This window comes from Brienomyrus brachyistius, chromosome 9, assembly GCF_023856365.1.
Source record: "Brienomyrus brachyistius isolate T26 chromosome 9, BBRACH_0.4, whole genome shotgun sequence".
NCBI classification, from domain to species: Eukaryota; Metazoa; Chordata; class Actinopteri; order Osteoglossiformes; family Mormyridae; genus Brienomyrus; species Brienomyrus brachyistius.
The window spans coordinates 7,567,564-7,585,140 of record NC_064541.1 but is presented as its reverse complement, the minus strand read 5'-3'; the positions used below and the strand labels follow the sequence as shown (position 1 = coordinate 7,585,140).

General features: G+C 40.9%; 2 protein-coding genes across 2 annotated transcripts in view; both read left to right on the top strand.

The window, feature by feature from the left end:
- Positions 1–6,264, top strand: part of cobl (cordon-bleu WH2 repeat protein) — a 67,793-nt gene extending 61,529 nt beyond the window's left edge. Inside the window, 1 exon segment of the mRNA XM_049026025.1 lies at positions 4,152–6,264. Coding sequence (XP_048881982.1) covers positions 4,152–4,301 — 150 coding nt within the window. The 3' untranslated portion in view covers positions 4,302–6,264.
- A 3,299-nt stretch (positions 6,265–9,563) lies between these two features.
- The window catches only part of grb10b (growth factor receptor-bound protein 10b), a 60,211-nt gene continuing 52,197 nt past the window's right edge, over positions 9,564–17,577 (top strand). The window contains exon 1 of the mRNA XM_049025030.1: positions 9,564–9,749. The gene's annotated coding sequence lies outside the window, so the exon portion shown is untranslated. The remainder of the gene's footprint in view (positions 9,750–17,577) is intronic.

Genomic DNA, 17,577 nt, shown 5'->3' with positions numbered 1-17,577 from the left:
ATTGCTGTCGCACCATAGGGAGGGAGGTGGGGGATTCCGCCAGCGGTACATTACTCTGTGTGATGTCATAACTTACGCCCTCCCCCGGCCCAGTGTCAGAGGGCAATCAGGGGGACCTGCTGTCCCATGGACAGCCCAGTGGTCCCCAGAGGTGGAAAGTTCAGGTTCCAAAAGTACAAATCCAGACCAAGGTTTTGTTTCATCCATCCAGTTGAGTGCTTTGTGCTTATTCGTTGAAACAAAACCATGGTCTGGATTTGTACTTTCTGAACCTGAATTTTCCACCTCTGGCACTCCCCCATTAGAGGTTTTCTGGAACTTGGTCCCTGGTTCCACGTTCCTGGGCCATCTCAGCCTGGAAATTTTGAAGCTCCTGGCCATTTTTATCTGTCGGTTTCACAGCTCACAACAGGAACTGGGACCTTTATGCTAAATAAGCATGGGAGACACAAAAATTTTACTTAAAACTTCACAAAACAATGGAAGATGAAGAAGTTGTTTTTGTTGGTTATATGTTAATTACGGGGGGGGGGGGGGGGGGGGGGTCGATCGCAATCAAAACGGGACACAGACTTTTACTAATACTTCATTTATATGTTTGTAATTGTTTGCAGAATGAAAAGCGGTGTAACTTTATCCTGCTAATAGGCATTGGCAAGTTTCATTGCCAGCATCGGCAATATTAGACAAAAGTATATTAGTTATAGATCTAATTTTCTGATGAAGAAATATGGAGATGCAGGCAAAAAATGCATTAAGTTATGCATTAAATGAAATTGATGTACAAAGATAATTCCATCTGCTCAATTAATGCTCAGTCACTTTTCCCTGCAGTTCTCCCTAACACCGGTGCTTGTGGTCACCCAATCAGCAAGATATTGCTGTAAGCACCTCCCCAGTAGTTCATGTTTGACTGAAAAGTATCTAGGCTATGTCCGAATTCAGGGACTGCATCTACCCAAGGCTGTATCCGAAGACCACAAGCGTCACAGCAGTGTGACAAGGCTGTCCCATTTCGAAGGCTCCTTCTAATGTGGTCCAGGAATGCATCTTTCTTTTGAATTGCAAAAGGACTGTTGAAGAACAAAGCATATGCCTTTATAGACCCCATCTTTTGACAAATGCAGCCCCTGAATTTGGACACAGCCTTAGTCTAGACTAGGTACGAAAAAAGGGTTCCATAACTGCGTCAGAAAAACTACAGTCGGGTCAACTTCCTGCAGTGTGAACACAACAAGAGTTCCTGGTTCCAAAAAAGGCTCTAGTTCCTGAAAAAGTTCCTGCTGTGTGAATGCACCCCATATGTGTTCCCAGGTGTGCACACACTGCAGCAGCAAAAATAAATGGCAGTCTAACAGAAATATACGTAAAGTAAATTTGCATTTGGGAAGACCTGACAGATGCATGGGAGGAACGTGTTTTGTGGAGCTTTAATTCAACGCATTCTCAACATATTCAGCTGTACTGGTGGAAGTCTTTGGTTGTTTTTTATATCTGCATCTGCCATGATGCTTTAAACAAATAAATTGTAGTATGCTTTCGCTTACACTGTGACACAGTAGATTATGACTAGAGATTTTAACTAAACTGGGGTGTAGTCTGATGTGAATGGTTTGATGTGAAAATTAGAACTTTGGCCTGTAGATGGAAGCTTGTTAGCCTTGTTGATTGGGAAAAGGTTTGTCACTTAGAGCTGCCCGGTATTGAAATAAAACGTGTCAGATAAGTATTTTCATACAGCAGAAAGCCTTTTGGTGACCAGTTCACTTCTCTCCTTTACTTTAAAACGATAATTAAAATTGCAGGGCTTCCTAAGTTTTGTTCCCTATGAGAGATTAAAAATGTTTCTGCGTAACCTCTTATCTTAGCCAGGTTGACTCTTGTGGTCCTTGCCATGTGAAAATTACATGGTGTAACATGCGACGGATATTAAAATCACACATTGGCAGCTCTGTCAATAATCATTGAAGTTGGCGGTTCACTGGAGCAGAACCTACATGACACTCATGATCAACAAACTTCATGTATTCAAAAACATTTAAATTGAACCAAATGAGAACAGTGCGAGTTTTCCTATTGTATTGAGTAGCAAAAAAGTTGTTAGATTTAATTTCCCTTACTTGACATGACATGCATCACGATGACGATACTGAAACTATATAGAGTGCAACCTTAATGTCACCTATGGATTGATAGGTAATCTGAAGTTGGCCCCCCCTTGAAAGTGAAATGTCCCCCCTGCAAGTGCTGATCTGGAATCGAGCCTGCCCCTCCCCATGTCTACGTGGTTCTGCCCTTGTGGAGAGATAGAGGCTTGCCCTGATCTCAGATCAGCACATTCTACCTGGATCGCTGATGCCACCTCTGCCTGATTAGGCATTAAGGAATGGCTACTAGTTACATCTTCTCCTATTGCAAGACTGTGTTCTGTGTTTCTTTTGCATTTACCATTGTTCCTCAAAGGTTTCCCTTTAGGGGTCTTCAGGGTCCACGTTGTGCTCCCTACCGAATGTGTGCAATAGATAAATATTCATATGAATTTGATTCAGCAAGTCTTTCTCCCCCACTGTACTATCATAGTTGCTGGTTTTAAAGATTATTTCAGTTTGAAACAGTAATCTTAATTAATAAGATGTCAAATTGTGTAACTGGCTTAAATGAGATGCCCTCCTGGAAGAACATACTGTATGTTTTTATTGTAAGCTTAGCTCTTGATTCTTGAGAGATATCATGCAGTCTGAACTGCCATGATATAGAAATGGATGTTGTTGCATGAGAAATGGAAAGATCCAGGCATCATAATACACTTTTGTGATTGTCTCCTGAGATTTACAGCTCATAATCACCAAGATGCATGGTGATTGTCCGTTGGAAGGGATTTTCAGCTGATAATCATCAAGGTGATAGTGATTGTCCATTGGAAGAGATTTTCAGATGATTTTCAGATGATTTCTGCTAACTTTGAAAACCATTAGTGTACCAATTAGCTTCCGCTAAATTTAGTTCCGGTAACTGTAAATCCGCTATGATTTTTTCGCAGGTAAAGTGAATGCAGTTTAATAATCAAAAATGTTTGTAAACCCTAAAATCATACATATTTGTTCCTGCCTTTTGTGAGCATGTCTGCAACAGTCTATTTGGGATGCTGTTGGCTCACTGTAAATGCAAGAACTGATTGGTCGATAACTCTGATTTAAGATAGTCTGAGCTAAATGTAAGTGAATGAAAATAAAGTTAATTTAAAGTGGAGTACCCTGAACTAAGCGGAGAACAGGGGCCAGTGATTACAAAGCTGGACAAAAATGTTTATATATTGCAAATGGAATATCTAGAAAGAATATTTCAACGCAGATTTATTCTGGAGACTCTACAGAGTCCAGCAATTCCCCAACTGGATAAGTCCTGAATATCCCCTGGTGATCACTCTATTCAAACAAAGGGGACTTCGGTGTTAAACGGGTCAAAATTTTAGCTCCAGGTATGTTTTAAGGGTTTCAGACCCAAAAACAGAACCAATGCTAAATTCATATAATGAAAGTTAGTGGTTAGCGCTTATCATTAGCTTCCACTAAATTTTTATTTTTTTGTGGATTATCAATTTAGCATTATGGAATTAAACTTTTGTGGTAGCGGATTAGCGGTTATCTTTTTAACTTTAACTTTTCGGTTAGTTGTGTCCACCAATGATAATCACCGAAACACATGGTAGATTTACAGCTGATAGATTTATATGCATAGATTTACAGCTGATAATCACCAAGGTAATTGTGATTGTCTCCTGGAAGATTTTCAGCTGATAATCACCAAGGTGTGTGGTGATTGTCTTTTGGAAGAGATTTTCAGCTGATAATCACCAAGGTACATGGTGATTGTCCTTTGGAAGAGATTTACAGTTGATTTTCACTAAGGTGCATAGTGATTGTCTCCTGAAAGATTTTCAGTTGATAATCACCAAGGTGCATGGTGATTGTGTTTGGGTGAAATTCACAGTTGATAATCACCAAGGTGTATTGTGATTGTCTCCTGGAAGATTTTCAGCTGATAATCACCAAGGTGTGTGGTGATTGTCCTTTGGAAGAGATTTACAGCCGATAATCACCAATGTGACTGATAAAGATACATGTGACTAAAAGTTAATTTCTCTTGTTTAGGTCCCTGTCCCCACAAAAACAGTGCTTGTGAATGGCAGACTGGGGAAAATACGGGCATCGTCGTCAGTCCTGCAAGGCCACGAGAAAACATCAGAATCTCGTCTGCAGCATTTGCACAAGCCGTTTCACAGGACAACCACAGGCCAATAGATACACTCTCCCTTCTCCAAATAATTGTCTACTCATACATTTTATATACTTGAGCAGCTTATGTTAGCTGTTCAGAAAGATGCTGGACAAGAAGATGCCAATAATTGTTGTTTATGTTGTATGCAAAGATTGACGCACTTTTCAAATATTTCTTGCGGCTGTATGAATCTGTTTCCTGGCTGAAGTTCCAGAGTAACATCCACCTGCCAATCACAGTTTATATGACCAATTCAGATTATTTCTGAATTTGCATATATTGAAATTCAGGGAACATCTTCCACCTTTCGTACAAGCAGATTTTGATTGTTTTGAATTATTTTTAAAGCCAATTTGTCATTTTATTTCATGTAAAATGTAAAAAAATGATCAAAGAATGCACAAATCCTGTCCCCTTCAAATCCTCTAGCTGGTCATTTCAAAATCATCTACAGTGTACAGATGCTCCTCTACTTACGAATGAGTTATGTTCCGAACAGCCGTTCATAAAATGAAAAGTTCATAAATCATTATTCAACATCATTTTAAGGGTATACGTAAGTACAAAGAACTAGGATGCTGTGAGTACGCACGCTACACTGCTGCACGGCGGGAGTAGCGGCCAGAAGTCGTACTAGGCGGAATTGGTGCACAGAAAAAAAAAATTATGTTGTGGACAGGAAACGGGAGCCCAGTGAACACAATTTGGACTTAGAGTCCTCTTCGTTCGTAAGTTGAAAGTTCGTAAGTAGAGGAGCATCTGTATTTTGTTTCTATTGGGAAAAACAAAAGTGTGCAGCTTTGAAGAATATTTTTGTTCATTGAAGTTGGAATATTAAGACATTTGTCTTTTTGAGTGGAATATTATGAAAATGTAATGTGATTGTTCATAGAAAGGAGGTTAACTGATCATTTGTCTTGTACATATTTACTTTCTCTGAAACAATATTAGTACATCGAAGCTGTAAATATGTATTAATGTAGAACAGTGGGTCAGTCTGACTACTAATTCAAAGTATTATTAATAACGGAGTTCTTCCAAATTATTTAATTCTATGCCAATTTAATTCTAGTACATACGGTACACAAAATGTTTAATCGAAGACCGAACATGAAAAACTGGTCTGAGGACGTATCTGTAAGCGGGGATGTTTGCGTATATTAAATATTGGTAGATGTCTTTAGGATGCTAATATGCTAACATAAAATGTTAGGACTGCATGATGAACTGGCCTGGCGGCTTGAAGAAGTGCAATTTTTGGAGTGTTTTGTTTTGGGTGCAGATATTTAATATGAGGAAATAAATCTTGGGCCAATAATGAGTACTGAGTATAAATATAGAAATATGTAAGGAAATGAAATGAAATGTCTCTGCTAACAGGTTTGCCAGTTGTAAGAACAGACTCACTGATACAGTACATATATAGATATATAGATACATACACACATATATACACACACATATATACACACACACGATTGTATTCATCTTTGTTGGAACCACTCATTCATTTCTATAGGCATAACTCTAATCCCAACATGACGACGTTAACCCCTAACCAGTCCTAACCTTAACCATATTTAACCAAACAAAATACAAGACTTTTGGCACTTTTAGTTTTTTGATTACAGTCACAGTTTTTTTTGTATAAAATTGAGTTTCCCTTTGTGGGGACTGGTCCCCACAACGTCAGAATAACAGGTTTTTATCACACTGTGGGCACATTTGGTCCCCACAAACTAATACACTCATAAACACACACACAAATACACACACAAGTGACTGCTGTAATTTCTTGACAATGTGTCTTATCCCCGTGTATAAGTGTAACCATGGTCCCAACCCCCCTCTGTACTGGACTTCACTGTTTGTGGTGCAGGGTGCCTTTTGCCCCCCACCCCCAAAGCTTCTTGTTGTCCCGTTCCCTTCCTTCCCCCCTCTGGCTCCTTAAAGGGCATTCCTAAATAAACCGAATCCTGAAATTAAGGTCTTCCTGTGTCACATGGTTCTGCTCACATCAGAAGATTCTCAGCATCGTAAATGTTGTGTATTTTCAGATTATCAATAAATATTGTAAATATTGTTATGAATGTAGGGACTTTACAATGTAATGTCCAAGTGTTAAATGATTCAGAAGACCGGACACTGGTCAGTGTTGTTAATCATATACGCGTATAATTTTTTTGTATTTTCTGTACCAAATGGTTTCCACAATATATGTGACATTTTCTTCTCCTGACTAATTGTTTCTCAGCAAAATAAAAATGATAATCCTGTTACATTTGACAGAGTTCAAAGGTAAGAATCTTTCTCCTCTGCCATCCCTCCTTGTGTTCTCAGTGACAGCAGCTTACCTATTAAGAACCACATAGACTGATTTGCAAAATAAAAGGTAGTTCGATCTATATATCTGTCACGATCGGTCGCGGAGGTAAGCGGCGATCGTGCGGGCAGGTGTGGAAAGAGCACTTAAATACACAAGACTGATTGAAAGCAAACGGACACAGCTGGGTACGATCCGGGAAACACACGTGGGTAAGCAGGGGGCGTGGCACACAGGAGGAGCGGACGAGCCGGGCATGACAATATCAAACATGTCCACATTTTTATTAAAAGATCAAAGAGGTGAAAAAACTGGCATTTTTAAAAAATATTGTCCTCAAATGTCTTATGACTTGTATCTGTTTTGTAACCAACCCAGGTGACATTTTTCCATCATTCCTGTAAATCGTTGCATCCCAGGTGGGTGGATGGATGGATTCCTGTAAATGCAGCATCCGCCTGCTGAGTGTCATCCAGACTTTTTTGTTCTCATGGGTGGAGATGACATAGAATCCAGCCTTGTGGTGCTGCTGCTCCTACTTTTACATCATTGGCCTTTGGACGGGCACAACCTTGTGAGGGTAACTGGTCAACATGAAGTATTACATCACTCGTCGGGTATGATGTGTCCCTCATTAGGTGTCAACTTTCGATTTCTTCAGTCGCTGAGTATAATGGTGACCTATGACATGCTGTCTGTTTCATCTCCCAGCTGCAGCTTAGCTGCTGTCAGGGAATTAGGAGACACGTTTACTGCAGCTCTTTACAGTGGTAACCTTTCTATTGTCAGGGTTGCTTTGTGACTTAGTCAATTATCCATTGCGTCATTAATGGATCTCCTCATTTTTCACTTGTATCAACCACCACTCTGCATATATTGATACTTTTAATTAGTATGCTGTAAGTGGAGCTGTTCTGTGCAGCATCTCACAGGATCACAGAGAACATACCTCATGCCTCATAATTAGGTTTTGATTAGTTCATCAAAATTTAATTACAAATTAACTAGTGATTTTCCAGGGAACCTGACCTGCTAAGATTAGTTGTGCCTGCTGCATAATCTTACGGTGCTTAACAAAGTGTTAATATCAATAAAATTTCAGAAGAATCTGAGAAATTCAGATTACACTTGTAGCTGGACATTCACTGGAAGCTCAGCCTAACTGCACTTGTGCCCTAGTTGGCTCCTTGACAGCATGTATGTTTGTAATGTGCAGTGTGCCTTATTTCTACAGTGTTTTGGACAAAAGTATCTGCTAAGTATGTAAAAATGTTAGTAAGTAGTACCAATATGATTTCACACTAAGATTTTAAATATTATATGTGTATCTGAACAGTATTGCCTTTGCATTTAATGATTATTATAGGAGCAGCAAGACTTGTATGTTCACTCCAGGTCAAAAAAGTGAGCCAAACCAAAATTGCACAACATTAAGCCCATTTTTTTGCCCTTGAGTGTGTAAAATTTGGTTTGTGTTATTGTTAAAATATTCTTTTTTACATGTACATAAGTTGGCCTAAGTTTTTTTCTCTCTAAAAATGTGAATTGGTCGAAATCTGTTCGCAGACTTGCTTCAGTGCTAGCACCGTTCCACTTTCCCCGTGGCTTCTGCCAGCAAATTCCTGGGCTCTCCATATTTCCCATGATGCTCTATTCCTCACAGAGGCTGTGACTGTTGTAATGCCTGGATTTTAACAAAGTATTTTGGGAATCACAAGCTGTCAATCCTAATGTAGAGAGAAGTAGAACCGTTAGGTTGGTCACTGTGAACCGAGGAAACTTATAAAACTTTTTCTTTCTATAACGTTAGCATGTCTTTTTTTCCCTAGTTGGGAATGTTTGGTTCCTCTCCTCCATTGTCATATTGTCTCTCTCTCTCTCTCTCTCTCTCTCTCTCTTTTTCTTGCTTTCTTACTGATGTTGTAATGTATGACAACACACCCACGTAAGGCACATTCGGGTGACTCTGTTGTGAAACTGATATATAAAAATAAATTTAATACAACTCAATTAATGTTGATGAACAAACCCGGTACAAATGTGTGCTGCATCTGAAGCTGACCATAGAGCTGTTCGTGGTCGAAAAGCCATTGTTTTATGCAATATTGATGTGAGATCTGGAAAAATCCTGTAATTTCTTATCACTGTTTCTTGATTCTAGTTATTTCGATCACACACTGGAAAGACTTTCTTTCTTGTTGGGAAAGTGACAGTTGTTTCAGGTATCTTTCTAAGCCTCTAAAATACACCCAAATAAATCACTGAGAAGCTAAATTTATATCAAATAATCATTAAGCCCAGAGCCAAGCTCATGTATCTAAAGATGGAGCAGAACACATTGAGAACATTTCTAAAGCAGCAGTGAACCTTAGATCAGGAGATCAGGATCAGGAGGAGAACATGAATTTATAATAAAAAAAAATTCTTATAAATAAGAAAATTGTTAAATCGCCACAATCCTTGGTTTGTCTCTGTCAGAGTGCAGCAAAAGGGAGATTAAAATGACAAGCAAACTAAAATCAGCTTCGTCACTGTAGGGCAATTTTTCACACTGATTTTATATGGCAGTTTATTTTAGTGATCCTGGGGCTTTAAAGGCAAAGGTCCCCTTTAAACCTCGGGGGATATTTAAACATCACGGTACAAGATCTACTATTTACGGAGCAGGGGCCGCGGCTGAACTCGCAAAACTACCGCCTCAAAGCCTGCTAGAGGTGAGGCAAGAGAGGAGGTGGAGGCGGTACCCGTCTGGTAGGTGGGTGGGGTCGGAGGTTGAGCGCAGGTGGTGGGTGGAGAGGATGTTCCATCCGTGAAGTTGGTGCCCAGATTGTGGGTGGAGTCGGGGGCAGTGCTCGATTGGTGGGTGGAGCCAGAGGTGGTGCTCGGATGGTGGGTGGTGCTGGTGGGCGGAGCGGGAGGCGGTGCCAGGGAGGAGGGCGGTGTCTCCCGTGTGTGTCGGTAGTCAGCTGAGCCAGGAGGCTGTGCACGGTGTCTTTCCTCTGCTAGGATTTTGAACCTCTGGAGATTGAGCAACTGCACTTCAGCTATAACGTTACATTAGTGCCGAGCTGCCACTGACTTCAATAAAAAGAAGAGAAAAACTCTTGTTATTTTTTCAGCTTCGCCTGCGGGAAGGTCTGACTTTTAGGTGAGTTCTCAGCTTTAGTGTATCTGTATATTTTAGATTTTGCTTAGTTTTTCTGTCGGAGAACACGGGAAAGTAGATTTACACTCGGGATATTGCAAATCACTGCTTACGGGAGCTTATTTAAAAACGTCCTAAAGTGGCGATCCAGCTACTGCCGAAGAGTGCGGGCTTTATCTAATAATCATTTAAAGCCCTTTTATCTCTACTTGTGTGACTTTCGCGGCATAGCATGATAAAACTTGGTAGATATAGGTACTATTGAATAATCTAAAGCTAACTACGAGATTGTATATACACATATATTTTTGAAAAAGTCTGCGGTATAAATTCAGCAGCGCAGTCCTTTGCATGAAAGATCGGGACACCCCGAACGGTGTACGGTGGCCATTGCCGGCTTTGCACCCCGGTGTGCGGGAATGCACGCCGCTCGTTTACACAGTTTATGTTTGTAACTTATAACAAAACCGTCATTGTTTGTAACAACAGTTGATTTCCCTCCATTGTCTGATAGATGCAACTTTCTGTTTGTGTGTAATTTGGGGTGGGGTAAGTAAAGCTTTTGCGGGGTAAATAAAGCATTTGCGGAGCTGCACGCCGTGTATCCGCAGGGGCAGTTTTTGCCCCACATGTCCGCCCAGTTTTAAACGCGTGACTTCCCGATAGACAGCTCACATAGCCAACTGCCCTTTGAACGCAACTCCGTGGGGTGTTTCTTTTTATTATTAATGATAATAAAAACAACAATAATAATAACGGGCTGTAGTAATGGTCCTTTTGATGTCGCGGTCGTACTTTGCTGCTCCACCGGGCGTTTGCGCTGTGCATTTCCGTGATCCCATTAAAACAACCCAACCGCAAAGGCCATTGGTACCGATCCGATACCGTCCAGGACTACCGGACAGCCATTTAAACTCAAGTGGGTCAAACGAGATTTTGCGTGAAGGACTTTCTTGGGACACTAGAGTCGCAGCCCCGGAAAAGGGGTCCGGCATGACAAATAGTAACCGCTAGCTGCGTGTGCTGAATTTAAGCGAAATAAAAGTTTAATCCTCGTCTTTGGGAGCCATCTTCTTGGTCTTCCACAGGCCGTTCGCTTATTTTAAGGGATCCGGAGCCATTCCGACCCCCCATACACGCACGTTTCAGGGCTGCGGTCCGGCGTGTTTTCAATGCGACCTTTGGCACCTTCTCGTGCAGCGCAAACTCACGCCTAAAATACAATGTAGAATTGTTCGGCTGTTCACATGTTTTCTGAAATAAACCAAGGATTTAATGGATATGTTTATGCATTGGCCATCAACTTTACGTTATTATACTTTTGTGATGCAGTTGATATAATTAACAAGCTTTAAGACAAAAGGCACCGGTCGTAGGGTACTTCGTGTTCTCTGAAGTGCTCAGCAAAGTACACCAACGGAGGGCGTGCTTTTAGCAGAATTTCCCTCGGCAAGAAAGACTCTCCCGCGTTCCTCCCGTCATTATTTGCTTTCGTAATATTGTTACAGGATCTCCCGTGTCTTGGAAAACGTCGTCACTATTTTACTGCTTTGGTGGTTGTGGTGGTAATGTTGCCTTTCACCTACTGTTTTAAAATTAAACCGTGAGTGGGTTTCGGCGAACAAGTCCATGCACATACTTTAATCAGAGTAGGAATAAAAGCACGTCTGCTAAAAATAGAGATGACATGATGTCAAAGATCCCCACCCCAGCCATTCACGCAGACTGTATGTGACAGACAAAATCTCAGCACCTTTATGAAATTAAAAAGGGGCCCCATTACCTTACACACATGAGATGCGGTTACTGTTTCTGACACTTTTGTCAGGGTTGCCACAGACCCTCTGTCTTCTTGAGGTCTTGTTATTGAGTGTAATAGCTGCGCCTTCATGTTCCGTGTGTGCCCTGGCAACCAAGAGCATCTGAATCAGATAGAGATATGTGGACAAGAATCTGTGGTCAAATCAAGGGTCTTATAAGACAATGGTGATATTTAGAACCCTGTTCTGTTACGTTGTTTGTGCTGGATGTGGTAATCTCAAATACAGGAACCTGAACCTTTCCTTGTTGTGGATTGTGCAATAAAGCAGAGTGTTCTCTTACGTTCGGCCATAATTGCTTAACTGGACCGGACTTAAAGGCTAAAATAATGTCTGATTATGTTCCCCAGGTCCACGGGAACCATCCAGTCACCCGAATCAAACCATTCATTGTGTTCTTTGCTTGAACACCTGAAGACTGTAATTGTATGCGCTTTACCACTGTTCTGTTGCAGACAGATCTCTAGCAGTAATAAGAATGGCAGCTTTGACTTTTTGGAATGGTTTTCAGGCATCCGTTCGCTTACGATTTCCATAATTGCACAGCATGACCCTGTGGCTACAGACGTCCCCTGCATCAATGTGTCTGGCTCTCATCTCGTCCTGTTAGAAATTACTCAAAGCTGTCATGTAGGAAGCACACCACCCCCCCATAGGCCAGTAACAAGCTGCTTTGGTACCAGTGCTATTCACCTGAGCTCTGGCACCATATTGTATCATGAAGATTTTTGGTTTGAGTCATTACACATGCTGACTGTAACCATGACTCGGCGTGTAATCACTTTGGGCGTACAGTTTTTTCCCCTTAAATGTCTGGAGGTGTTCTAGAGGTGGAGATTGTTATGGCAGAGATCAGAAAAAAATACGATCATAAACATTAGCAGCGAGAACTGGGTATATGTTGTGTAGTTTACCAACTGGTTTACTAGATGAATCCTGTGTTTACCTCAGTAGGAAAGTTATGCCTTAAATAACTCAATTAATGCTTCACAATTTAGGGATATAGTGTTAAACTACACTCTTTGAAAAAAGGACAAAAATTTATACCTTTGTTTGTCACTGGGTCTGCCATTTATACCCTTAGCTGCAGGTAACTTTACCTCTTAAGGTACAGAAATCGACTCGGGGACATTTTAATTAATGCTGTTTGTGCCTCTGGGATGTTGCGCAGAGTCCATTTCTGTACCTTAAATGGTACAGTTACCAAGGTACTGCCCAATGGCAAGCAAATATACCAATTTTTCTGAGAGTGTAGATCTTGTTCATTTCCTTTTCGTTAGGTGATTTTTATTTTTTTTTGGTTTGTAATGCTTAATATCTCTAATCGATAGTAGGCAGCAGGACTGGGTGATATCACGTCGATATTACATTGCTCATACACAGTAATCACCAGGGCTTCACGTGATTGGTACTATCTTGACGTTTATTTAGTCCCACAGACGGATCAACACTCCTGTGAGTGAATTTGTTTTTAAGTGTGCTTTTTTGGTGTTACGGTATAAATTATTAAATGGTGAAATAAAATGTTACTGATTTCCTGTTTTGACAGTCCAGGTATCTTCATGAACACTGATGTACATCTGGAGGTCAAACTATGCAAGACCACCATCGATCATTGTCACTGAAAATGACATTGTTAATGTTCTTCGCTGAGTCAATGTTGTCCAGTGCACCAGAGGAATACCGGAAATGGTCTTTGGGGCCTTTTCCCACCACAAAAACTTTTTTTTGAGGAACCAGCAAGACACTGTCACATTTCCATCGCAGGAATTCAGTCAAATTGTAATTCCTGAAAAGTATTGCCCCATCCTGGGTTGCTCCCAGCCTTGCGCCCGTAGCTTCCCGGGTAGGCTCCGGACCCCCACTCCCCTGCATAGGGTGGTGTACCCAACAAGTCTTTTATGTAAACCGACATTAGGGGGCTTCTTCTGGAAGTTAGTATTTAGCAGTGTGGTATGAAATAGCTACCTGTAGTCTATCTTCATTTTTTATGGTCCAGCCATCATTTTAAAATTATCCTAAATATGGTGTTCCTTCCATTGCGGTATTATAAAATTTCTGCATTCTTGGATTCTCGGCATTGTATCTGTATTTGTAATCTTTCTAGATTTCCCTAAAACGTTCTGCACACACACTGTTTAGTGCATGATACCCATAGTTCCTTCTTTGTACAGAACTGTATTTCATTGGGTTTAGTTAAGGATTCCACGTGGACTCCTTTGTGAAGTAAAGAGCTTTATAAAAGTGCGTCTTTCTGTCAGATTTTGCAGGGTTGGTAGGGACTGGAGTTGACCTGGTGTTTTGGATGAGTACAGAAACATCTACTTGGGAGATATGGCTCCTCAAGTTCGATTTTAGGTGTCGGTCAAAGAGCTGAAGTTCAGCTTCAGGCTGCCAGGGATATGAAGCATGTTTGATGGTCTCAAGATGACTCAGCTTAGGAACCTGATAGCTTCATGAATGTGCCTTTTCAGGCCGGTCAGTCTGAATTGGGACATCGATTCAAGATTAAGGTTTAATCGCTAAAAATAGCAATGAATTATTTTTTTGGAGAAAGTTTAAAATGCTTTGAAAATGACGTTGTTTTGTAAAATGTTTGAGAATGGGAATAGCAGAGATTGGTTCAGAAAGTTCAGGTTCAGAAAGTACAAATCCAGACCAAGATTTTTCAACTACCCGGTTGAGTACTCTGTGAATCTCTGTGACTCTTCATTACTAATTGGTTGGAAAAAAAAACCCTTGGTCTGGATTTGTACTTTCTGAACCTGAACTTTTCGCATCTGGCAAATGGTGAGATTTTCACTGTAATTCTTGTACTGGTGCTGGCCGTCCCTTTCAGTGACGATTTCTCTGTGAATTCAGATGAACAGTTTCCGGTCACAGTAAGCCGCCTCTGTTCTGTGGTTATGCCGCTTTGTGAAATCGATGGTTGGTGCTGCTTTAAAGTTCTCTCATGCATACACTTTCCCCATTTCAGCGATATCCTGTTTGCAGCCTGGACATTCAGCTTTCAAGTTGTGGAGGAATGTTTCCCACCTGTGGTGTTGTCATGTGGTGTCTGCATTCCTTTTTGATTTGATGAAACCATTTTGTCGGCTCCTTCATTTAAATGAGATTTATTTGAAAATATAATCAATGCATCAGATATCAACGTAATAAAAGTTTGTTTGTATTCAAGAGACAATGTAGTATTTCAATAATGACCGCATTAGAGTTCTGTCATTGATTTTGACAAGGGCATTGGTTTGGTTTCAGCACTGGTACGGAACAAATCAGCCTTGAACCCTCACCCCGCTGAACACACACGGTAATCCTACAGTAGTCACTATGGTCCCTAACTCTGAAACTCTCCAAGAAACCCTGAGAGTTACTCAATGTCCCAGTACAAAACTAGGCAGAAAAGCCATCTTTTCACCATTGCATGTAATAATCTCCAATAATGTGTTATTTTATTAAGTTATATGCAATGCCTTATAATCAGTTATGTAATACATTTATTTTTGGTAATATGCCCCCTACTCTGCCGCTTTGTAAACAGCACCCTGCTTTACTGAGTAAAGGATAGACATAGTGTGTTTGTCCTTCTAAATAGTGTACTAAGGACCGAATGTCCTGGTAAAAGGTGTCCCAGCCCCCACCCCCAAAAAATGTTTTGTGTCATTGTAAAACAGACCACATCACTGGTTTCAGTGTATTGCATTTTTGACATCACCGTGATGCACAGGGTTCATCTGGTGGTGGGACATGGCAGGGGACAATGTGCTAGCTTAATTTCAATGGAGGCTTTATTCGTTGTGGCTATATTGATTGTTTGACACAATTTCTTATCTTAATCCAACACTTCCAAACTTTGTGTTTTGTATGAGATTACAAATCAGCTGGATGACAGCAAGAGAAGGACTTAAAGGTTTTCAGATATTTAAAAATTGATCACAAAGCAAACATAACTTTGGTGGAACTGGAAAAAGTTGTAAAATATGCTACAGTGCTTCAGTAAGATACATCCATCTTAACCTTTTGTACTGCATACTGAAATTAACAGTTTAGTCACACATTGAAGCCGTCCGCCTGCAGACACACACCCCCACACACACCCGCACGACTCATTACCAGAGAGTCCTTTCAGCCTGTCTGTTGATCCAAAAGGCATGCACTCTGTCTGGCTCCATTCATGATGGCACCACGATGTTGGAGCTCCATCTGAAGGACCAGCATGCATTTAATGCGGAGGGTGATTCTAATTGCAGAGTGCATCCTTCTGGATAACGGTGAAACTGAGAGCTGTGATTTTTATTGCACATACAGTGGTACCTCGGTATACATCCACTTTAGCAGGACGCGAAAAATTTTGTTTGGTATACGGTCTTTGTTTGGAAAATGACTCGCGTGCTAGAACTTGTATGGGTCAAAATGAGTCACGACACCGTGCGCTACCCTTGTTTACCTCTCTCTCGAGACAAAGCCACGACTGCCCACGAGCGTCAGTACGCTATTTGTTACCATTCAGTGAACAACCCGCCCATCAGTGTATAATATGCTAATAACAATAGGATTTTTTTTCATGGGCGAATTAATCATTTCCCCTTTATTTCTTATGGGAAAAATTCGTTTGGTATACGTCCTGTTTGGTATAAGTCCAAGGATCTGGAACGGATTAGAGACGTATGCTGAAGTACCACTGTATTAGGATTTTTAAGAGGATAGCAACTCTTCCCTTTAAGGTTTCCTTAAAGGGACTGACATCTGCATCTATGCTGAATTGTCTGTGGTCACAAAGACCACAGATACACCCTTAAGTACGTTGAAAGTATAATTATATAATGAACTAATTGACTACTACATATTCATTCAACCCTTCATATGGAGATGGGTTCACATCCAGAACCGGCAGTAGAGTGACCAGGTCATGATCACATGGAGACCCAGATCAAGGATGTGAGGTCAGTCCCAAACATATGACAAGCAGACCCATATGAAGGTGCCGATTCATTGATTTTACATAAGGCTTTATTATTTGGCCCATCTATGCTAGTCTTTTTACACTTTGGCATGTCCATCTTAAAAATGAGAAGCTGGAAACTTCTTCCTGCCTTTTCGTGCATACTGTCCATATTGGAGCGTGAGACTCTGAACCTTGCCCACCCCCCGGGATTAATCACTGCCACTGACAAATGAGCTGAGGTACTTCATCGGGCTGTGCGTTCATGCCAGCGGTCGGTGGATCGGACGACACTCTCGTTGACGCTGAAGTTTTTTCCGCTGGAGTAAGACTTTAGAAATGTAAAGGTCTGCATCCTCTGTTAAAAATGCCCCACTGGAAGTCAGGTTAGCAGGGTGGTGGATTATAGAAGCACATTGGGAATATTCAGGAATTACCATAACTGACAAAAGTAAAATGAAGAGATATTATTTCTGGCAGATTTTTGGTGTGACAGGTTAATCTGCATCGTATTTCTCGACTGTTTCTCTGTTCCCAATAAGAAAGCCGTAAAACATTTTCATTTTAACTTTTAATTAAACCGCGAACCCTCTGTTGCAAATGACACGAAGGCCCAGCTAATGCGTTCCTCACGTGCAGATCGTAAACTTGTTGAATCGTGAAACAGCCCAGTGCTGCCAAAATCAGCCATGGAGCTCAGTCACCCTGCGGTGCCAGTATCAGGTTTCCTCCCATCTGGTTTTCAGGTTCTTCCAGGAGGAATGGAAGACACTTGCGTAAACATCACCTTATTTTGTGACTCACCTCTCGAGGGTATTGTCTTATAAATGGCGTCATATCGACATTGACATGATTTCTTATCTTAAACCAGCGCTTCCAAACTTGTACTGTGTTTCGTATGAGATTACAAATCAGCTGGATGACAGCAAGAGAAGGATTTAAAGGTTTTCAGATATTTAAAAATTGATCACAAAGCAAACATAACTTTGGTTAAACCGGGAAAAGTTGTAAAATATGCATTAGTGCTTCAGTAAGATTCATTCATCTTAACCTTTTGTACTATGTACTGAAA